At 33.3% G+C, this 21,723-nt stretch overlaps 4 protein-coding genes and 1 non-coding gene across 11 annotated transcripts; 2 read left to right on the top strand and 3 right to left on the bottom strand.

Moving 5' to 3' along the window:
• The first annotated feature begins 4,448 nt into the window (after positions 1 to 4,448).
• Positions 4,449 to 7,565, top strand: LOC129901706 (protein SOSEKI 5-like). 2 transcript variants are annotated; one of them, XM_055976960.1, is made up of 4 exons: positions 4,449 to 4,914; positions 5,013 to 5,082; positions 5,183 to 6,085; positions 6,603 to 7,224. In XM_055976960.1, the coding sequence occupies exons 1-4, from the start codon at positions 4,710 to 4,712 to the stop codon at positions 6,607 to 6,609; spliced, it is 1,185 nt and encodes a 394-aa protein (XP_055832935.1). In that variant the 5' UTR covers positions 4,449 to 4,709; the 3' UTR covers positions 6,610 to 7,224. The 2 variants fall into 2 exon arrangements, with proteins under 2 accessions (XP_055832935.1, XP_055832933.1); XM_055976958.1 differs by lacking the exon at positions 6,603 to 7,224 and adding an exon at positions 7,231 to 7,565 and having other exon boundaries at positions 4,451 to 4,914.
• Positions 7,566 to 8,773: 1,208 nt separating this feature from the next.
• On the bottom strand, positions 8,774 to 19,564 carry LOC129898571 (uncharacterized). 3 transcript variants are annotated; one of them, XM_055973157.1, is made up of 6 exons: positions 19,555 to 19,564; positions 10,126 to 10,276; positions 9,824 to 9,861; positions 9,651 to 9,759; positions 9,500 to 9,555; positions 8,774 to 9,399 (listed from the first exon to the last, which is right to left on the bottom strand). In XM_055973157.1, the coding sequence occupies exons 2-6, from the start codon at positions 10,267 to 10,269 to the stop codon at positions 8,958 to 8,960; spliced, it is 789 nt and encodes a 262-aa protein (XP_055829132.1). In that variant the 5' UTR covers positions 10,270 to 10,276; positions 19,555 to 19,564; the 3' UTR covers positions 8,774 to 8,957. The 3 variants fall into 3 exon arrangements, with proteins under 3 accessions (XP_055829132.1, XP_055829130.1, XP_055829131.1); XM_055973155.1 differs by lacking the exon at positions 19,555 to 19,564 and adding an exon at positions 10,553 to 10,803; XM_055973156.1 differs by lacking the exon at positions 19,555 to 19,564 and adding an exon at positions 10,353 to 10,509.
• Positions 12,192 to 13,934, bottom strand: LOC129898570 (uncharacterized). 3 transcript variants are annotated; one of them, XM_055973154.1, is made up of 6 exons: positions 13,759 to 13,924; positions 13,577 to 13,605; positions 13,374 to 13,473; positions 13,220 to 13,275; positions 13,017 to 13,128; positions 12,192 to 12,971 (listed from the first exon to the last, which is right to left on the bottom strand). In XM_055973154.1, the coding sequence occupies exons 1-6, from the start codon at positions 13,858 to 13,860 to the stop codon at positions 12,435 to 12,437; spliced, it is 936 nt and encodes a 311-aa protein (XP_055829129.1). In that variant the 5' UTR covers positions 13,861 to 13,924; the 3' UTR covers positions 12,192 to 12,434. The 3 variants fall into 3 exon arrangements, with proteins under 3 accessions (XP_055829129.1, XP_055829128.1, XP_055829127.1); XM_055973153.1 differs by having other exon boundaries at positions 12,192 to 13,128; positions 13,847 to 13,934; XM_055973152.1 differs by having other exon boundaries at positions 12,192 to 13,128.
• TRNAV-AAC (transfer RNA valine (anticodon AAC)) lies at positions 17,411 to 17,484 on the top strand. The gene has a single exon. It is a non-coding gene; the product is annotated as a tRNA-Val (tRNA).
• On the bottom strand, positions 17,987 to 19,864 carry LOC129898572 (uncharacterized). 2 transcript variants are annotated; one of them, XM_055973158.1, is made up of 6 exons: positions 19,548 to 19,864; positions 19,349 to 19,466; positions 19,126 to 19,163; positions 18,944 to 19,061; positions 18,810 to 18,865; positions 17,987 to 18,709 (listed from the first exon to the last, which is right to left on the bottom strand). In XM_055973158.1, the coding sequence occupies exons 2-6, from the start codon at positions 19,457 to 19,459 to the stop codon at positions 18,274 to 18,276; spliced, it is 759 nt and encodes a 252-aa protein (XP_055829133.1). In that variant the 5' UTR covers positions 19,460 to 19,466; positions 19,548 to 19,864; the 3' UTR covers positions 17,987 to 18,273. The 2 variants fall into 2 exon arrangements, with proteins under 2 accessions (XP_055829133.1, XP_055829134.1); XM_055973159.1 differs by having other exon boundaries at positions 18,953 to 19,061; positions 19,548 to 19,856.
• Between the last annotated feature and the right edge of the window lie 1,859 nt (positions 19,865 to 21,723).

Here is a 21,723-nt window from a genome sequence, read left to right on the forward strand (position 1 = left end):
AAAATGTATGTAAATCTTATCTTAGCAAATGCCATTTCATTTGTCCTTTGTGATTTGAAATTTGGATGGGACAAAGTGTGAAAAAGGAACAGTTTGCAATTCTTTAGCTTTTAACTATTTTTTGTTTCTTTTCCTTTTGATTAGATTTAAGATAAGTCCCTTATCATATTCGTCATCGTTCATCTGCTTGACTATATACAGATGATACCAACGTGTCTTATAAAACTCAATCAGATACATTTTGTCACCTTCTGGTCTTATTCTAATCAATTGCGATCACTATACTTCTTTTTCATTATTATTTTTTTGCGTGAGTAAAAAATAACTATAATCACTAGTTATATATATAAAAAATATACATTAGTTATATATATTATACAAAAAAAAACTATATTTATCGGCTATTATTTTAATGGCTAACTATACACAGTAAAATGCCTACAAACAACATCAAGGCAACAACATTAGCATTATTTGGTTCTTCACTCTTGGACTATACACCGAATAGCAACATAGGCCTGCCATTGTTGAGTAGCGGTCGGCCCAATAAAGTCTGGGATTATTTGCACCATATGACCTCTTTTGGACACCAAATTTAAAAACTTCCAAAGGAATTTCAGGGTGTATTTGAGAATCACATTGTAATCACTAAGAACTATAATAGTAATTACTCTTAATGATAAAATAAGAGTGTACTCTGATCCATAGGAAGAAGTTATTTTCAAAGCAGTACAGATATTTAAAAGGGCACGTTGCCGGTGCTATAAAGATATTAGTAAATGCTTTGATTGAAATTGGGCCTTTTCTACCCCTTTAGGCTTTGTGTCGACCAAAACACGCACACACATGACACGCCCCTCTAAATAATTCTCATGAGAATGTTTGACTAAATTCTGATATAATATATTCGTTCATTATATCAGTACCATTAAAAAACAATTAGTAAGAAATGATTTTATACAAATAACAATATAATATTAAAATAATATCAAAAAGATGAGTATTTGTAACTAGGACAAATTTAGAAAATGTTCAAGCAATAAATAGCGATATGCTAAAGATATGGACACGTCAAATAGTAGATTTTTCTTGTAAGGTTGACCAATCTACTCAAGATCTCATTCGTACAGTCTGTCTAATTGGTTTTATAATTTGTTTCATTTGGATTACATTTATTTCAGAATCCACGAAATAATATTTCCTTCAAATCAATAAATGTATCTCGATGTACCCGTATATAAATATTTATTTATTTAATTATTATAAATTGATTGAAACATCACTAATTATGAATAATAATTTGATGAATATATCAATAATCTTTTTAATTTGATACTCAATAATATATCCTAAGGCTTAGAATCGTTTGATAGAGTGTATATTAGTAATGCTGACATTAATAATGTTTGTTTTAATTATGTTGAGATTATTTTTTATTCAGTGTTTAATTTGGTGTATTAAAAATAACGTACATTGCAAGCATTAATCTATACATTGATTAAACAAAGAGGAAAATTATGTGAATAGGCAAACATATACTAGTTAATTAATTAACATAACTATAGTTTGAATTAATTACGGCTCGCCACTAGCATCTATCTATAATTACAGTTTGAGTTTTGTATATTTCGCACGATTATACAAATGTTGTGCGCGATTATACAAATTATGTGAATTGTATACCGAAATATACAAACATTGTGAATTGTATAGTAAACTATACAAACGTTGTGCATGAATTGTATAGTGAAATATACAAATGCTATATAAAAACTGCGAATTATATAGCGAATTATACAAACACTGCGCAAATTATACAAACGTCGCTAGAATTATAGTTATGAAACATAATTACCCAAATTATAACTATAAGAACATATTAAGATATTTTCAAATGGCTATATATAAAAATTTATTTTATTAATATATCAAACAAGATACTAATAATACATATATTATTTCTTTCAAATGCATTTTATCAAACGATCCCGAGTATGACTTAGAAAAGAAAAAAAAAAGGTGTCATGTATTATTGACTGGCTCCACATTTCTAATTTTGTCGACGGGAAGTCGTATATCGATAAGACGATAATAAAACAATTCCAAGTCAACACCATTTGACGGTCAAGTTGTGTGAAGTGTGAACGTTTGACTTTCCTTCTCTCTCATAAGCCCACCTTTCAAAAACGCCAAATTTCTTAGAGAAAAGATATCTCAAAAAACAAAAGAAAATAAGACTAAACAAAAACAACATTTTTATTTAAATAAATTTGTTATAGTACGATGGTGGAACATACTAATTGATTTCAAAAATGTGAAAGCTGGTAACAATCATTTTAAGCTCCAAGTATAATTGAAGGTGATTCTCCAAGTACCTTTATGATCCTCTACTTAAAAGAACTTTGGATCGTTTGGTTGGATACAAGTTATGATAAGGTTAGTTATGCTAGATATGTTATACTGAAATAAGTTATGATGAGATTAGTTATGATGAGACTAATTTTTATTGCTTGTTTGGTTGTCATATTCAAAATTATATTCTTTGCATAATTTCTAAGAATAAATTGTTTGTTTTCAAAAATACCCTCCACCTTATTTAGTTTATTTTTTACATTTTCTTTGCAAGTTTTAACTATTCATTCTTAAAAATAAAATGGTCATCTTATTTAACTTAAATATTTTTGTGTTTGCATTTGCATGGTTGTGCTGTATGTTTTTAAAATTAAACTTTCATTTTATGTAACTTAAAAATAAAATTTCCATCTTATTTAGCTTTCAATAAAATTTACATCTTATTTAGCTTTCAATAAAATTTACATCTTATTTAGATTAAAAATAAATAATTTTATTAAAGTTAAAAACTTTATTATTAAAATTATCTACATTTTAAAGTTATCTACATTTTAATTGACATATAAAATATAATTTTTAAGTGAGTAATAAACTATTTAAATAAAACTATGTAATTTAGTAGTGGAGTGGACATTTTAAAAAGAAATCAAAATACAAATAAACATAAGAATTAACAAATAAATTCAACTTATAATATATTCATAAATAGAAATTGTATTTATAAATGTATTTTTAATAGAAAAATATATTATCATACAAACAATAATTAATTAAGGTTGTAAATGTTATTATAAATGTTGTTAAAAATTATGTTAATATACATGAAAGTAATAGGTCGAGGGTAGTTTTTTTATTTTACATACTTTATCCCAGGATAAGTTATCCTAAGAGTATTATTCCACCCCAGGGAGGGATAACTTGTCTCAGTAGTAATTATTAATTCTGGAATAAGTTATCTCAACCTTTATAACCAAACAATGGATTAAAGGGCACACGATAATTATCTTGGGATTAATCACTCTTATCAATCACACAAAACGACCTCTTATAATAGTACATAATTGTGTGTAATATAATAGTAATACTCCTTCTATTCCATATTAACTAAATTTGTTAGACAATACACACATATTAAGAAAAACATTAAAGACATAATATCACAAATATAACTTTGCAAGTAGCGTGATTTATCTCTTAGAAAATATAAAACTTCAATAAATGAAAGGGCAACTATGAAAAAAAAAATCAAACATCCATATTGAACTTTGAACAATTCAATTATTTTGAATAATGAAAAAACTCTCAAAAATTCAATTAATATGAAATAGAGGAAGTATTATATTAGAAGAATTACCCTAAATAACAATTCATTCAACCGCTTAAACAGAAGATATCCATAAAATAAATATATGTATAATCCATAATATGTATATAACCATTTATAAACAATGTATATCGGCTAAAAAAATAAATAAACATTAACTTTAGCGGACTATTTGGATAAAGATCCCCAAATATTACCTTGAAAAAAAATTACTATCACTCTTTGAAATTTCTCCATTACTATTTATAGTTGTTATAACATCGTTTCGATCATCTAATTCCTTCAAAGACATTCTACCTTATTTTACGTTATAGAAGGGGCATTTCTAAATCGTCATGATTAATGCGCTCTTTGTTTTTCCTTTGCTTAAGCAAGGGTTACTTATAAGCATTATTTATCACATCGTATCTTCAAGTAAGAAATTATTTCAATATATTGGAATTTATGTAATATCTTTTTTGAAAGTCAAATGGTCAAATATGTAAATTATATTTTTTAAAAATTATGTCTAATTTTATAATTAAAATTTAAAATTTTAGTTTTAAAACAGAAAAAAGTCATATTTGTCTCTGTACTTTCTGAAATAGATTAAATGGAATAAATATATATATCCATGTGGGACATAAACTTAAAAGTTCAAGGCCAAATATGTAATTAAAGTTGCAAATATATTAGAAAAGTATGACAAAGACAAATATAATCATTTTCAGAGAGCAAGGGACAAATAGGACCTTTTCCGATTCTAAAATAAAATGAGTGGCAGAATATAAGTGAAATCAACACGTTGGCGAAGTTTGTCATGGAGCTGAAGACTGGCGCATCCTATTTTTGAAACTCTGGTCCCTCGCTCCTTCCATTCACCGTCCACATTCCTCCATCTAGACTCCCACACCTCACCTTATAAACGTGAACCCCCGCCATTTACTCTTTACAGTTTTCAGTTTCCACAACTTTCACTGAATTCCAAGCTTGCAAATTTCAAATATCGAGGTTCCATTTCTTCTACCTTTCTCAAACTAATAAGCGGTGAACAATGTCGAGAACGACGGAGCTCCAAATGCACAAGAAATGGAAAGGTAGAGAAACAAGCCCTGAACGTACCAAAGTATGGACTGGACCTCCTAACCATAAGCTCAACAAAGTACCTGTCGTATACTATCTCTCCAGAAATGGCCAACTTGAACATCCTCATTTCATGAAGGTTCATCTTTCCTCCCCTGATGGTCTGTATCTCAGAGGTATGCAGAATTTTCATAGCTGAAGAAAATAACAAAAAGGGTGTGTTCAAATGATTTCAAAGGTTTTGATTATTTTTTATTTTTGACGTTTCATTCAGATGTGATCAACCGCTTGAATTGTCTTCGTGGAAAAGGCATGGCCTCTATGTACTCCTGGTCTGCTAAAAGGTGAATTAATTACTTCCCATTTTCTGTTTTAATTTCTGATGTAACAGTGTTTATCCATGTGGAGCTGAAATGAATTTTATTACTTTTTTGGGAAATTCAGAAGCTATAGGAATGGGTTCGTGTGGCACGATTTGACAGAGAACGATTTTATCTACCCAGCACATGGTCAAGAGTATGTTCTGAAAGGATCAGAGCTTCCCGATAGCGCATTGCCTTCGCAACCTGATGATATCGCTTGTTCTAATCCTAGAAATCCGGTGCCGGAAATACAGAAAATGGCCGAGGATCGTGAGTTTCCTCCGGTGGCAAGGCGCCGGAATCAGTCCTGGAGTTCCTCCGATTTCCACGAGTACCTAGTTTACAAGGCAGAGTCACCCGGCGAATTAATCGGAAGATCCGGAGCCGACGCTTCGACTCAAACAGAAGACAGACGACGCCGGCGAAGAGCAATGCGAATCGTCGAAGAAGAAGAAGAGCTGAGAGAAGACCGGACCATTGAACCGGTCTGTAAAGAACAGGACGAGGTTGAACATAGTCCGAATGATTCAACGGAGCTGAACAGAAGTGAAATTTCACCACCACTGTCCAATTCAAGCTCTGAAACGCTAGAAACGTTGATGAAAACGGACGGAAAAGTGATCTTACGGCCAGATACAATCAGCGAAGAACCAACAGCTAATACTCAATCAAACGGAAAGAGCAAAGCACCTTCCGTTCTGATGCAATTACTCTATTGCGGTTCGATGTCGTTCAAGCATTGTGGGCCCGGTTATGGGAAGGAGAATGGATTTTCCTTGATTTCACATTATAAAAGCCGTCTGCCACGTGGTAGGTGTACCAATCAAGCGGTGAAGGATGTAGTGAGTCCAATGGCGGGATATCATGGAAGTGAAGAGAGAATTAAGCTGGAAGATAAGGAATACTTCAGTGGGAGTTTAATCGAGATGAAGAAGAAGGAGAAATTTCCAGTTCTAAAGAGATCTTCTTCATACAGTGTAGAACGGTGAGTACATTTACTGGTGAATTTTTTGTTTCTTTGCGTATACGCCATAGCTTAAACAGTTATGTTTTGTATCTAATTGAACATCATAATCGAAAATGTTGATTGATTAATCTGGTTCATCAACATGTATTTTCACTAACAAGCCTGATAATCTGTTGAAGCTTCATATTAAGCTAACATACCTCTAAACAGTTTAGCGAAACGAGGATATTAGATTTAGATTGTACTTGCTGAGTAATGCCAACAGGCGATTGGCGGGTGATGGATCAAGTTGCAGCCATGATCAAATACAGCATTTATTAGATGTACTTGGTTAAAAATCTTGCCCACCTTGCCAATAGGGGCAGAGCTAGGGTACCACTCGTTGAAAAATTAAATTTTGTGTAAATATATAATAGATATTAACCCATGGCTCTTTCATTTGTTTACTTTTTTATATTTTGAATTTTCTTAGTAAAGATTCTAATTCTAACACTACTTGTCAATATGATGGAAATAAAATTGCTCCTTGTTATAGGATATGAAGAGAGAGACATGAGTAGAAAAACTTGCGTTGGTATGATTATTGCTTTATAAGGAGAGGTAGGTGTATGAAGGTTCCTTGCCGTGATAAATTACTCTGTAATCTTTCGTACAATTGACGTGCGGATCCAGCTATTCAATTGTTTTTCTTACAGAAAATGATAGGACTGAAATAGGTTCAGCAGTACTTTCTGGGACAATTGAGTATTTACTCTCCTCTACGTAAGCAAAACGGAGCTTTTTATCATTTTATTCACCACAACACGTCAATTAATTTACTCAATGGCTGGAAGGAGAACTCATAGTGTGTGACAATATATTTTCACCAATTTATTAGACTTTCCCTTCAAGATTGTACTATAACAGAACTTTAATCCTGTGAATATATATATATATATATATCATGTCCTGCTTTCTTGATTGAAATTTACAAATGCTACAATATCAAGATTTCTCAACTTTATAGTCCTAAATGCATTGCTGTCCTATTATTGTGGGGTTCCTATAATTGATAGTTTTGGATCCGTTATCAATATCTCCCTGACGGAATATTTGCCTTTTTAATTCTCTGTGGATATTTGAGTCTTCTTGATTCATTTTCTTTGTCTGATATTGATCTGCAGGAGTGCAAAATTGGAGCTGACTGAGAAACAAAAAGAAGTGAATACAAAATGTTATCTGAGAAAGCAAAAGAATCAATTGACCAGAGAGGAAGGAAACAGTGACTTGTCTAATGCCTTGCAGTAGCATTTGCTATTATTACTAGCTAGTGGTCAACGTGGTTAAGCGGTAGATTAGAAAATAGCAGAAAAATTCGTGGAGACAATTTCTCCTGATCTCAGTTGTAGTTTTATATATTCAGTCATGAAAACTGGAAGAAAAAAAAAATAAGGCAAGAAAAAATGTTACTGGTGATGTATTTAGAAATTGACTATAAAAATGTTGCTTCATTTCAAGAAAAATCTTACGTATGGTCTTTATGAAATCATTAGCAATTTCATCAAAATTTAGAGTTCTTCCTAAACGAATGGTTAAGTAAAATTCAGAAGAAATTAATTCCTAAATTTGGAGTATCAAAGAAAACATCTGTAGCCCACAGAACCATTTGGTGTGCTTACAAACAAATGAGAATCCTTACATTAGGAATGTAATACTCACGAATGCAACTCGAGTTCTGCATATACGACAATGGATTCAATCATGATCAGGGATTTCATCGTAGTAAAGTATAAAGGGCCTTCCTATTGTTGAATCAAGAACCAATTACCAATAGATATGTTTTACCTGTCACTGAAAAAGTTCACTTCAACAATGGGAAAAGAACCAACTTCGAACCAAGTACAGAGCTTGTAGAAGAATGTTGGCACTTGGATATATATTCAGACTGAAATTGAAATATGCCAAGGATGTTCTCCTATTTCTAACCCTTAAACAACAGGAAAAAACATCAGAAAAACAATAGCCAAAGAGGGGCAACGAATCAGCCCAAGTGATTCCTAAACAACACATTGTTTCGCCAAGCAACGTGTTGTTTCAGGATTTTATGCCCGTAACCGTTTTTTCCTTTTGCTTATTCGTGCTATTTTCTCTTGAAAATTCCAACAGAATCCAAGTTGAGAGCTCTGTTTTTACTCTTGAAATGGCTTCTAGAACCCCACTTGAATGATTTTTCTACTACTTCTTTTACTAGGGATAAATTCTCCATTTTTTTTTTTGTATAACTTATTTCAATGAATTAAAGAATCTCAAATTTGTATAATTAAGTGAATGTAAGAATTTAAAATTTGTGAATGCACAAATATAACTGAATGAGGTGTCGTGGTGTAGTTGATCATCCCGTCAGTCTAACACACTGAAGGACTTCTCCTTGGCTTAACATTCATATGATTGCATGAATTGTATCTAGATTGCAATAGCAATTGCCAAAAGGAAGAAATGGCGAATTCTGGCCAGCATATTACCGAATAACAATATAGTTTTAACCTCATGATGTAGGAATAAACAGATAGGAAAAGCCATTAGAGTTCATATCTGTTAAAATCTAACTAGGCATCCACATTTTTATGAAAAACAAACTAGAGTTCACCGTCAAATACTTGAATACTTAACGAATGACTTGCATCAAGATATTAAAAGATAAACTAAGCAGCATATAGAGAACAAACATGTAAGATGTTCAGTATCAATTGCTTTTCTCCAAAATGAAGTCATAACAATGTGTACTATAGTCCAAAAAAAACAAAAAGAAAGCAGAATATCACACAGTTATGAATTAATACTTGTATAGAATGAACTCTCTATCAATAAACTGGTTCTGCAGCATGAGCAGGCATTTTCATCAATAGTTAATTCAGATGTTTGCATTTAGATCAATATTGCCCATTCCCTCAGCGATATCTACATCTTGACTAGGAACTTGTTCATTAACGCCTCCATCTTGTTCATTAGCACCTCCTTCTTCATCAGCATTTTGCTCATTAGCATCCACTTCTTGTTCATCAGGAACCTGTTCATTAATGTCTCCATTTTCATCCTGATCAGTATTTTGCTCATTAGCGCCTAAATCTTGTTCATTAGCATGTTCATCTTGATCCGCATTTTCCTCATTCTCGCCTAAATCTTGTTCATTAATGTCTCCATCTTGATCAACATTTTGCTCATTAGCGCCTACATTTTGATCATGATCCTGTTCTTCATCTGCACCTCCATCTTGATTATTAGGAGCCTGTACATTATTGCTTCTGAGGAGTGTATCAAGGAACGTTACATTGTTCCAGCAAATAATCTTGTGCCTGCCACAAAATACTCATTTGAATTAACACCTTACAAGTCATACCACATATCTACATGTACAGATGGTCTCAATCTGCAAATTCGTAATTAGAAACTTACAATCTCATATAGAATCCTCCTACTCTATGGCTCCTAGATGGTTGGGAGACTGCAATCTGAGAAATCATAAATTCTGTGATTTAAGAGGGGAAAAGAAACAAAATCGTCTTTAATGAAACTCAAATGATCTTTAATATTACTAGTATCTTACAAGTTCCCACCCGAGCAGGTTTCTACATTCGATACAGTAAGTCTCGACTAGGGTCATGCCATCTATTACTCGATGATACTGCTCACCCTGTGCTACTTCAACATCAAACCTGCATATATGCCTCATTAGGAGATAAATAAAATCACAAGAAGTTGAAATTTCATGAAACTTACACTCTAGTAAAGAACCCTGCAAACACTAAGTCGTTTACCTGCAATGTTTATAACACAAGAATATAAGTTTGGTTCTGAGTTTAGTCAAGAAATATAACAGAGTAGTGCTTAATGAAGGGATTGAATCACACATATTGTCTTTATGAAAGATTTCATCAAAAGATACAACATACTATAGTTTTTTTCTAAACGAATAGAACAATTCAGAAGAAATTAATTGAAGTATCAAAGAAAATGTCTGTAGTCCACAGAACCAGAAATCGATAGCAAGAAATAATGCAGACAGAATGAGAAATCCTTACAGTAGGAATGTAGTCCTGGATAAGTGCAACTCGAGTTCTGCACCAATGACAGCGGAGGTAATTAACAAAAGGGATATGATTGTGTTCAGGTAAATTGTGTCTTGTCACAAATTGTTGGATCAAGAACCAAATCCTAATAGACATGTTTCACCTATTACAAAATAAAGAACAAAGTGTAAGAGAAATATCAAAGATGCACTTCTGGGAAAAAAATACTAACTTCTCACCAGATAACAAATGTAACAGGAGAAAAGAATTGGTGATCAATGAGAATCCAAGAAAGGGAAAAATGTGTGGGAATTATAACAGAGGAGCAATGAAAAAGACTGAAATTGATATAGAAAAATCAGTTCTTGATTCGTGAATACTAGTTGGTATAGAAATGAAAAAGACTGAAATTGATATAGAAAAAAAAATAGCTTCTCACCAGATAACAAATGTAACAGGAGAAAAGAGTTGGTGATCAATGAGAATCCAGGAAAAGGAAAAATGTGTGGGAATTATAACAGAGGAGAAATGAAAAAGACTGAAATTGATATTGAAAAATCAGTTCTTGATTCTTGAATACTAGTTGAGAAGAGCTCTCTTTTGAAATGTTTCTGAAATTGAACAAATTTTCTAACCTTTTACTAGGGATATATTTTATTTTATTTTTATTTTTCCCTTTACGAAATTATTGTTTTTTACACTCCAAAACTATTATCTAGCTTTTCATACATCAAATTTCTTCCTTGTTCTGACAAACAAAATCGGTTCTTTGTGTGATTTCGTTGATGACTTTTGAGTTCGATGAAGTTATCCAAGTTTGAGATGCCACTATTATCCATTTTATCTTGGAAGGAAATCATCAACAAACTATTATCTAGCTTTTCATACATCAAATTTCTTCTTTGTTCTTACAAACAAAATCGGTTCTTTGTGTGATTTCGTTGATAACTTTTGAGTTCGATGAAGTTATCGAAGTTTGAGATGCCACTATTATCCATTTTATCTTGGAAGGAAATCATCAACAAACTCGGGTAAGGACAAGTGAATTCTGTAGTCTTGGATATTGGCTTTATACCTTTAGTATTTTCTGTTTTCCAGTTTTTTTTTTGTTCGTTCTTCTGGTATTTAGGTTGAACACAGTTACCATCAATAAGCCATTTTCCTTATCTATATTTTTTTGAGTTTTCCCTTATGTGCCAAAACTGTACTGGTGCTGCAACTTACTTAAGAAGTCAGGATCCTCTTGTTGAGACATTACTTGAGAAATAGACTTGCAGTGGTGAAGGAAAACTCTACTACAAATTCATGCCAAACAGGACTACAGGATTTGTATTAGCTTTTAGGCGTTTTAGGCAGCGATAAACTTCATGCTCTCAATCAGAAATTGTTGGACATACAGCAACAGCGCTTGGTTGTTGCCAAACAAACCCAGTTCCGGTGGACGGGGGAAGAAGAGGAATCAAAATCAGAATCGGAATCTTGTTCTGAGAAAGGGTATGTTGCAGGGGAATCTGGCCCAGTTAATTAATCGGGTTTTAGAGAACACGGCCCAAGCCGAAGTCGGTTTCAGACTACTATCCGGCCCTAGCTGAATGGTTTTATTTTTCAACGAAAGATGGGTTTGAAAACAGCTACCATAATCAAGGTGTAGTTGGTTATCACGTCAGTCTAACACACAGATCAGTTAAAGTTTGAGGATCATTTCTTAGCCAAACAAGACAGAAACTGCAACTTAACATTAACATGAATCCTCAAATATGATTGCTTCGTCCAGTATATATAAGAACAACAATTATGTTTATCTACATTGCAATAGCCTCTTGACAAAAGGAATTGTACAAATTTCCGAAGGTTACACATTTGCAATATATTAAACGGCAGAAAACAGAAACCCATATTAGTATAATATGAGCACTGGCACTTTAGTTAGATATAGTAGTAGCATTTACTGTCAAGCAAAATTAGTAATCCAGTAGTAACTTTTAACCAATCGTTTATACTCAAATGCTTGACAGATGACTTGTATCAAGAAATTAAAAACAAACTAAGCAGCATATAGAGAACGGTGGTACCCGAGCTCAAACATGTAAAGAGTTCAGTGTCAATTGGTTTATTCCAACCTGAAGTAATAACATGTACTGCAATCTCAAAACAGAAATGGAAAACAGAATATCACACAATTATGGATTATAGCATTTTGTATAAGCAGAATATCAGCATGAGTAGGCTATCAAGGTCTACATCTTCATTCAGTTCATTGGAGCGCCTCCGTCTTGATCATGATTCTGTTCATTAACGCCTCCATCTTGATAAGCATTTTGCTAATTAGCGCTCACAACTTGTTCATCAGGAACCTGTTGATCACTGCCTTCATCTTGATAATCTTGTTCATTAGGAACCTGTTGATCACCGCCTCCATCCTGATCAACATTTTGCTCATTAGCGCCTAAATTAGGAACTTGTTGATCACTGCCTCCATCTTGATAATCTTGTTCATTAGGAACCTGTTGATTACCGCCTCCATCTTGATAATCTTGTTCAGTAGGAACCCGTTGATCACCGCCTCCATCTTGATAATCTTGTTCATTAGGAACCTGTTGATCACCGTCTCCATCTTGATAATCTTGTTCATTAGGAACCTGTTGATCACCGCCTCCATCTTGATAATCTTGTTCATTAGGAACCTGTTGATTACCGCCTCCATCTTGATCAGCATTTTGCTCATTAGCACCTAAATTAGGAACCTGTTGATCACCGTCTCCATCTTGATAATCTTGTTCATTAGGAACCTGTTGATTACCGCCTCCATCTTGATCAGCATTTTGCTCATTAGCGCCTAAATCTTGTTCATTAGGAACCTGCTGATCACCGCCTCCATCTTGATAATCTTGCTCATTAGGAACCTGTTGATCACCGCCTCCATCTTGATAATCTTGTTCGTTAGGAATGTGTTCATTAGCATCTCCATCTTGATCAGCATTTTGCTCATCAGCATTCCAGATATTAAGTCTGTCCCTGCCACAAAATACTCATTTGCATCAACCCTTACATGTCATACCGCTTATGTGTACACTCTCAATTTGCAAATTTATAATTAGAAACTTACAATCTCAAAAGGAATGATCCTTCCATAACATACATGTCCTGTGGGGCGACTGCAATCTGGAGAAATAGAAAATGCAGTATTTTTTTTTTATAAAAAAAGCAACAAATTCTTCTTGTTCATGAAAACAAAATGCTCTTTAATATGAGTATCTTACAAATTTCCACCCGAGCATCGTTCCACATTGGACACAGTAAGCTTCGGCTGCGGTAGTTCCAGTTTCTGATTGATGATAATTCACGTTGTCTACATTAAACCTGCATATATAAAAATATAAAGGTTGCTAACATATGCAATATGCATATCTCAAGTTGATGATACAATATGTAATATGAAATTGCACGAAATCCTGAGACTTACAGCCTAGTAAAGATCCCTCCTGGCCACACCTGCAAAATGTACATAATAAGTTGGTTCTGTGCTTTGTCAAGAAATATAACAGAGTAGAAATTAAACATTGAATCAGTAGATATTGAAATCAGTAGCAAATTCATCAAAAGAATAATTCAAGAAGCATAGAGAGAAAGAGTGAGAATCCATACAAGACTAATGTAATCCTCGACGAATTCAATTGAAGAAGCGTAGATGGAAAAGTAGATGCAGAGAGAGAGAGAGAGTGAGAATCCATACAATAACAAAGACATCCTCGATGAATGCAACTCGAGTTCCGCACACACGGCAATGGATGGAATCACAATCCATTGAGTTGAAGACTAATATTGATATACAAAGGGAATGAGAAGAGAATGTTGATATATATAGAAAGGCAACTTCTTGATTCTTGATTTTACTGTTAATTCACAAAGGAGGGAAATTTGAACCTCAATTGAACAATTTATTTTATTTTTCCCATTAAGAAGATTGTTCATTTTACCCTCCGATTGATACATTTTTAAATTTCTGATACTAGTCTATTCACATTTTACCTTAATCATATATATGCACCGACTTAAATACCATTGCGTTTCCTTTTCTTTTCCTTTACTTACGAGAAACCAGTTGTATTTCAGTTTTGCTTAAAAATAAGAGCAAGTGAATTTCAACAAATGTTATTGTTAAGCGAATTTCAATCTCAAAAATCAGAAACTTTGCTCAAAGAAAGATACGTTATGGATGCAATTAGAGGTAAGATAAACTAAGCAGCATATATAGAACCCGAGCTCAAACATGTAAAACGTTCAGTGTCAATTGCTTTTCTCCAAAATGAAGTAATATTAATCCCAGAACCAAAAAAGAAAGCAGAATATGACACAGTTATGGATTAATACTTGTATAGTATGAACTGTATCGTAATAAGCTGGTTCTGCAACATGAGTAGGCTATTGTAATGAGTAGTTGCTTCAAGTGTTTGCATTTAGATCAATATTGCCCATTCCCTCAGCGATATCTACATCTTGATTAAGAACTTGTTCATTAATGCCTCCATCTTGATCATTAGGAACCTGTTCCTCATCAGCGCCTCCATCTTGTTCATTAGGAACCTGTCCATTAGCGCCTCCATCCTGATCAGCATTTTCCTCATTAGCGCCTAAATCTTGTTCCTCGTTTAAACCAAGCAATGGTATAACATTCCAGTAACTAATATTGTGCCTGCCACAAAATATTCACTTGCATTAATCCTTACAAGTCATACAATATCATACAGAATCTTCCTTCTCTAATAAACATGGACTGTTGGGGGACTGCAATCTGGAGAAATCATTAATTCAGTATTTACAAAATCGTCTTGCTCATGAAAATCAAGTGTTCTTTAATATTAGTATCTTACGAATTTCCACCCGAGCAGCATTCCACATTGGACACAGTATTTATTGGCTAGGGTATTTACATCTTGTTGGTGATGATCATTCACGTCGTCCGATACTTCAACATTAAACCTGCATATATACAAAGGTTTGTATAACGTATGCATAATACATATATGCCTCAGACCGCAGAATTTTTTTTTAGGCAAATAACAAAATCCCAAGCTATTGAAATAATGTGTAATATCCTATTTTCAGAATAGCATTAAATCAAGAGACTTACACTCTATTAAAGATCCCTCCTGGCCCCACCTGTAAAGTGTACAACACAAGAAAATGAGAATAACTTAGTCAAGAAATATAAGTAACATTTATGCTTTATTAATCACAATAGCAGTAGAAATTAAGGGATTGAATCTTACAATCTTTTTAATGAAATCAGCAGCTATTTCATCAAAAGATACAACATAGTTACGGTAAGAACAATTCAGAAGAAATTAATTTGGAGTATCAAAGAAAATATATGTAGCCCACAGAACCTCAGTATTTATTGTTAATTCACAAAGGAGGGAAATTTGAAATTGCTTCACATTGAACAAACTTTCCACCATTTTTTACCCTCCAAAACTATTTTCTTCTTAATTTCTGACACTATTCATATTCACATTTTATTTTAATTTCTGTATCGGGTGTTTACATCAAACAATAGATGTGTGACATACTATTTGACTATAATTAGTTAATTCATATGTTTATTACATTAAATTAAAGGGACAATCTCTTTAGACTGAACATGAGTCTTTTTTTTGTAAAATAAAAATTGAAATGATGGAGCTTTTTAAATATAAAATATACTTATGGGCCAAGTTTTACATTTTAAAAGATTTGAAATCTCAAATCAAACTTTTAGGAGAATTTGGCATTTGAAATTATGATCCCAAATTACATATCCAAACTTTGATTTGAAATCATGACTACAGATCAAATATCCAAACACGAGCTTGATCATTAGATATAGCTAAGTCTAACAAACTGAAGGTCTCCTATTCGAGTCCAGGAGTAGCCATTTCTGATCTTTTTTTTAAAAAAAAATCGTTATGTCCCAAACCTCTACTGGTACTGCAACTTACTTAAGAAGTTAGGATCCTCTTGTTGAGACTTGAGAGGCTGGCATCTTCAGAAATAGACTAGCTATGGTGAAGGAAAACTCTACTACGAATTCACCCCAAACAGGACTATAGGATTTGTATTAGCTTTTAGGCAGCGATAAACTTCAATGCTCTCAGTCAGCAATTGTTGGACATACAGAACCACTACATAAGGCAACTATAACAAAATCTTCTTGTTCATGAAAACAAAATTCTCTCTAATATTATCATCTTACAAGTTTCGAGCCGAAGATCATTCCACATTGGACACAGTTAACATTGGTAACGGTAGTTCCAAATGGTCAAATATTATACACGTTGTCTGATACTTCAACATTAAACCTGCATATATACAAAGGTTTGTAACGTATGCAGAAAAAAGTGTATACATATCTCAAATGGCACGAAATCATGAGACTTACACCCTTTTAAGGATCACTCTGCAAAATGGTCCTGTCTGCACCTGCAAAGTGTACAAGACAAGAAAAATAATTTGGTACTGTGCTTAGTCAAGAATTATAACAGAGTACTCAATTTCATGCTTAATTCATGATACAAATATCTGTAGAAGAATCTATGTTATGGGCAAAAGCGGATCTAGAATTTTGAATGTCTGGTGCCATGCTGCTTTGAATAGTAATTTATGACAAAAACTCCTTCGTGGAGCAAGATGATACTTAATATTTATTAGAAAATTTGCATACAAAATTTAGACTTGATATGTTGGTTTAGTTAAGATTTTACTTACAAGAGGTCTATGGTTCTAATATCTTTATTCACAATTTTTTACGATAAATTCGATGTTGATGTTTGCATGATATAAAAAGTTTTAAGAAAATACACTCTATAGCAGGGTTAGAACTTGCATCCTACGATGGTAAACTTAATCTTTAATTACTGACACCACAAAACTCATTATTTCTAAGGGTGCCACATTTAATATTTATATTTATTTTATAAATACATATACAAATATACATGTATATATAGATTTTCAATCGAGATCAGGGGGTGGCGTGACACCCCTTCCTATAAGTCTAGATCTGCCCTGGTTATGGGCCAAGTTTTATATTTTAAAAAATTTGAAATTCCAAATCATATGTTTTGGAGGATTTGGGATTTGATGATCCCAAATTACATATCCAAACTCTAATTTGAAACCATGACTATTGTATATCCAAACATAAACTTCATCAATTACTTTTAGATATAGCAAAGTAAATTCACATGAGCTTGAGTGAGAGAGATGAATAGGTGAAATTAGATAGGTAAATACTAAAGTAGCACACCTAAATCACGAAGGTTTCGTGGTGTAGTTGGTTATCACGTCAGTCTAACACACTGAAGGTCTCCGGTTCGAGTCCGGGCGAAGCCATTCTTTATTATGTGCCAACTGAAGGAAAACTCTACTACGAAATCATGCCAAACATGACTACATGACAAAAGGAATTGTACAAATTTCAGAGGTTATATAATATGAGCATGGCACTTTAGTTAGATATACTAAGGCATAAGTTCCACAAGTTATGCTATGAGTTTCTTATAACAAAAGAATGTTATATTGATTTATGTACATACTAGTAAAATATGTCAAAATGTACCCAAAATGTCGTGATTTTAAACATTTAATTTGAAACAAATTAAAATGGAAGGAGTAATATATTGTTCTTATTAACCGTGCAGTTTCTTTATTGACATTTGATACGCCTCACAATTATTGACAAGTCAGATGAGTACAAGTTTAGAGTTTGGACCAAAAAATAAGAAATAAAAGGAAACTCTGTAGCTAACTGAATTGTCTGAGTTCAACTTGGGAACCAGGCTTGAAGTAACACAATGACTTGCAACAAGAAATTGAAGACAAACTAAGCAGCATATAGAGAACAAACATGTAAAATGATCAGTCTAGATTGCTTTTCTCCAAAATGAAGAACTAATATTAATCCCAAAATCAAAAAAGCAGAAGTTCTACACAGCTACGAATTACTACTTGTATAGTATGAACTCCAGCCACTGTACCCAGTGGAAGTGTATATCTTCATAAATCGTAGTAAGCGGCTTCTGCAGCATGAGTAGGCTATGGATGTCTGCATTTTCATCAATAGTTGATTCAGTCGATAAACTTCAGTGCTCTCAATCAGCAATTGTTTGACATACAGAACCACTACATAAGACAACTACAACAACCTCCATGTTCATTAGCGCCTAAATCTTGTTCATTACCATCTTCATCTTGATCAGCATTTTGCGCATTACCGCCTAAATCTTGTTGATTAGCGTCTCCATCTTGATCAACATTTTGCTCATTAGCGTCTCCATCTTGATCAGCATTTTCCTCATTAGCGTCTCCATCTTGATCAACATTTTCCTCATTAGCGTCTCCATCTTGATCAACATTTTCCTCATTTGCGTCTCCATCTTGATCAGCATTTTGCTCATTAGCGCCTAAATCTTGTTCATTAGGAATCTGTTCATTAGCATCTCCATGTTGATCAGCATTTTGCTCACTAGCATCTCCATGTTGATCAGCATTTTGCTCGTTATCGCCTCCAAAGAGAAAATCAAACAACGGTACATCGTTCCAGTAAATAAGCTTGTCCCTGCCACAAAATAATCATTTGAATTAACACCTTACGAGGCATACCACATATGTAAGTGTACAAACAGTCTCAATTTGCAACTTTGTAATTAGAAACTTACAATCTCATATAGAATCCTCCTTCTCTGTAATTAATAGATGGCTGGGAGACTGCAATCTGGAGAAATCATAAATTCTGTAATTTAAGAGGGTAAAAAAAGAGCAACAAAATCATCTTGTTATCATGAAACTCAAATAATCTTACAAGTTTCCACCCGAGCAGGTTTCTACATTGGACACAGTAAGTCTCGGCTAGGGTCTTGCCATCTATTACTTTTTTATATGGCTCGTCCTCTGATACTTCAACATTAAACCTGCATATATGCCTCATTAGGCGATAAATAAAATATCAAGATGTTGAAATTGCATGAGACTTACAATCTATTAAAGAACGCTGCTGTCACTAAGTCGTTTCCCTGCAATGTACACAAGACAAGAAGATAAGTTGGTTCAGTGCTTAGTCAAGAAATATAACAGAGTACTGAAATTACATGCTTAATTAATCACAATTCATGATACAAATGTCTGTAGTCCACAGAACCACAAATCGATACTATAATAGATAGAAGGAAATAATGCAGAGACAGTGAGAAATCTTTACAGTCAGAATGTAATCCTGGACCAGTGCAACTCGCGTTTTGCACATATTACAGTGAATGTAATCAGAAGAAGGCCTTCCATTGTATTCAACTAAATTGTGTCTTATAGACATGTTTCACCTATTACAGAATAAAGAACAAAGTGTAAGAGAAATATCAAAGATGCACTGCTGGAAAAATCAATCGCAAAAAAATACCAACTTTTCACCAGATAACAAATGTAATGGGAGAAAAGAGTTGGTGATCAATAAGAATCCAAGAAAAGGAAAAATAAAACAGAGTAGAAATGCACGAGAATGAAATTGATATAGAAAAATCAGTTCTTGATTCTTGAATCCGAGTTGAGAAGAGCTCTGTTTTGAAATGGCTTCACGAACCCCCTTGAACAAATTTTAACCTTTTACTATTGATAAATTATTATTATTTTTCCCTTATGAAGATTTTTACCATTTACCATTTTTTTTTTACCCTCCAAAACAATTTTCGTGTGATTTTCAATTGGATTATATTCAGTCCATAATTCGATTTCCTCCTAAAATCAAGGGGTATGGTCTTCATAGGAATTTATGGGTTTGAACCCTAGAATTATTATCTTGATGGGACAGCATGTGGGGAGTATATTCAGGCATGATTTTCGATTCTAAAGTGTTAAATACTGTTTTTAGTAGAGAACTATGAATCCAGCCATTAATTCTGTCTTTGGGGAACCTAGAAACTCCATAAAAATGGATTCTTTGAATATATGAAGTGCTCAAGAAAGGTTAACGGAGCTGAAGCTCCATGAATGAGATTGGTATAATCATGAAAACCTCCTATTGGATGAAATAACTTTTAGATAAATAGTTAGACCTTCTAAAAAAGTAGAAATAGGTGGATTTAAATATCCAAGACCTCCGTTTGAGGAAATAGATGATTAAAGTATTCAGTACTACCTTCTTTTGTTTGTCTCAGACTTTGAGTGTCATAAGGTGCTAAGGAAAGGGAAGGCACCCACAATTTAGCTTGCTCATTTTCAATTTTTTCAGTTGAGATAGGTTATGATTTACTTGGAATTAGACTTTGCTTAGTTTCCGATATGTTATACGAGTTGTTTTCATGTTGATTGGTCTTCGGACATAATCTGTGTTTACTTATAATTGAGTTAATGATTGCTTGTATGAATAAGCACGTGAATATTGAGCTGACTATCTTACTGATATTATGAATTGTGAATCCATGTTGCTTATTTTGTTATTCTAAGAGGTAACTAGAGAGGCTAGCATATTAAGATATGCTATACATTTACTATTTTGATGATGAGTGACTCGAGTTCGATGTGGGCTTATGGACGAGCGGTTAGTGTGTGGTTGGATTGGGTATCGCGCCGGTATGTACATGGATACCTAGGGTCCTTTGCAAGTCATGACTAGATGGGAAAAAGTAAGACCCTTTAGCATGCGTATACGGTTGAGAGTGAGACTTATAATTATTGAGATAGTGTTAGAGATGACTAGCAAGATGCAGAAATTATACAGCTGCAAGGTCAGGATGAATATGATTTCTATGATTGTATTGACTTGTTTGTAATTTGACAAGTCTATTGATGATTTATATTGATTGGTTATTGTTTGCAAAGTGCATAATGACTTGATATGTTAGTTAAGGCCTAGTATTGATAGTGCAAATGTGCCTGAGAAGAGTACATACTTAGATAATATATTCACTAATGTATCATAAAGTGTTGATTGGTTATTGTGTACTTATCAGTTTAGTGAATGACTCATGATTGTGATATGCAAAAAGGATGATATACATATATTTTATACTAAAAGTGAAATGAGTCAATGACACTAAGTCAAAAGTTAAATTATAGAAATATCCATTAAAAGTTGATTGACTATTTTGCCTTTCACTAAAAAAAAAAGTTCAACCTATCAATTTGTTAGAATATATGATAATATATTCTGATTTTGTATTGTCGTTATATTTGTTAGGTGTATATTTAGCGATATAATTAGCCCTTAATTATAGTTAATCAGTTTGGATCCTTAGCCTAACTTTACGCTTGTAATCTTGTATATAAGCTAATTATGCTTAAGGAATGAGCAGAGGAGAATACTTCTTTCATGGTATCAGAGAATCCTCACTCTTTCGCAACCGCCCTTCTTCTTCTTCCTGTTGCATTTTTTTCTTTCTTTCTTATTTTCTCTTCTCCATGGCTGAGTCCAAATCATCCTTTCACCCTGCTCTTGTTGTTCTAACATCAAGAATCTTGTTTCCATCACCCTTGAGATGGAGAACGTTCAATATACGACGTAGGCGAAACTCTTCAAAATTCACGCACGATCTCACAAAGTCATAAACCATATTATTCCTCCGGCAAAAGGCAAAGAGAAGC

Source organism: Solanum dulcamara, chromosome 8 (genome assembly GCF_947179165.1).
Source record: "Solanum dulcamara chromosome 8, daSolDulc1.2, whole genome shotgun sequence".
NCBI lineage: Eukaryota > Viridiplantae > Streptophyta > Magnoliopsida > Solanales > Solanaceae > Solanum > Solanum dulcamara.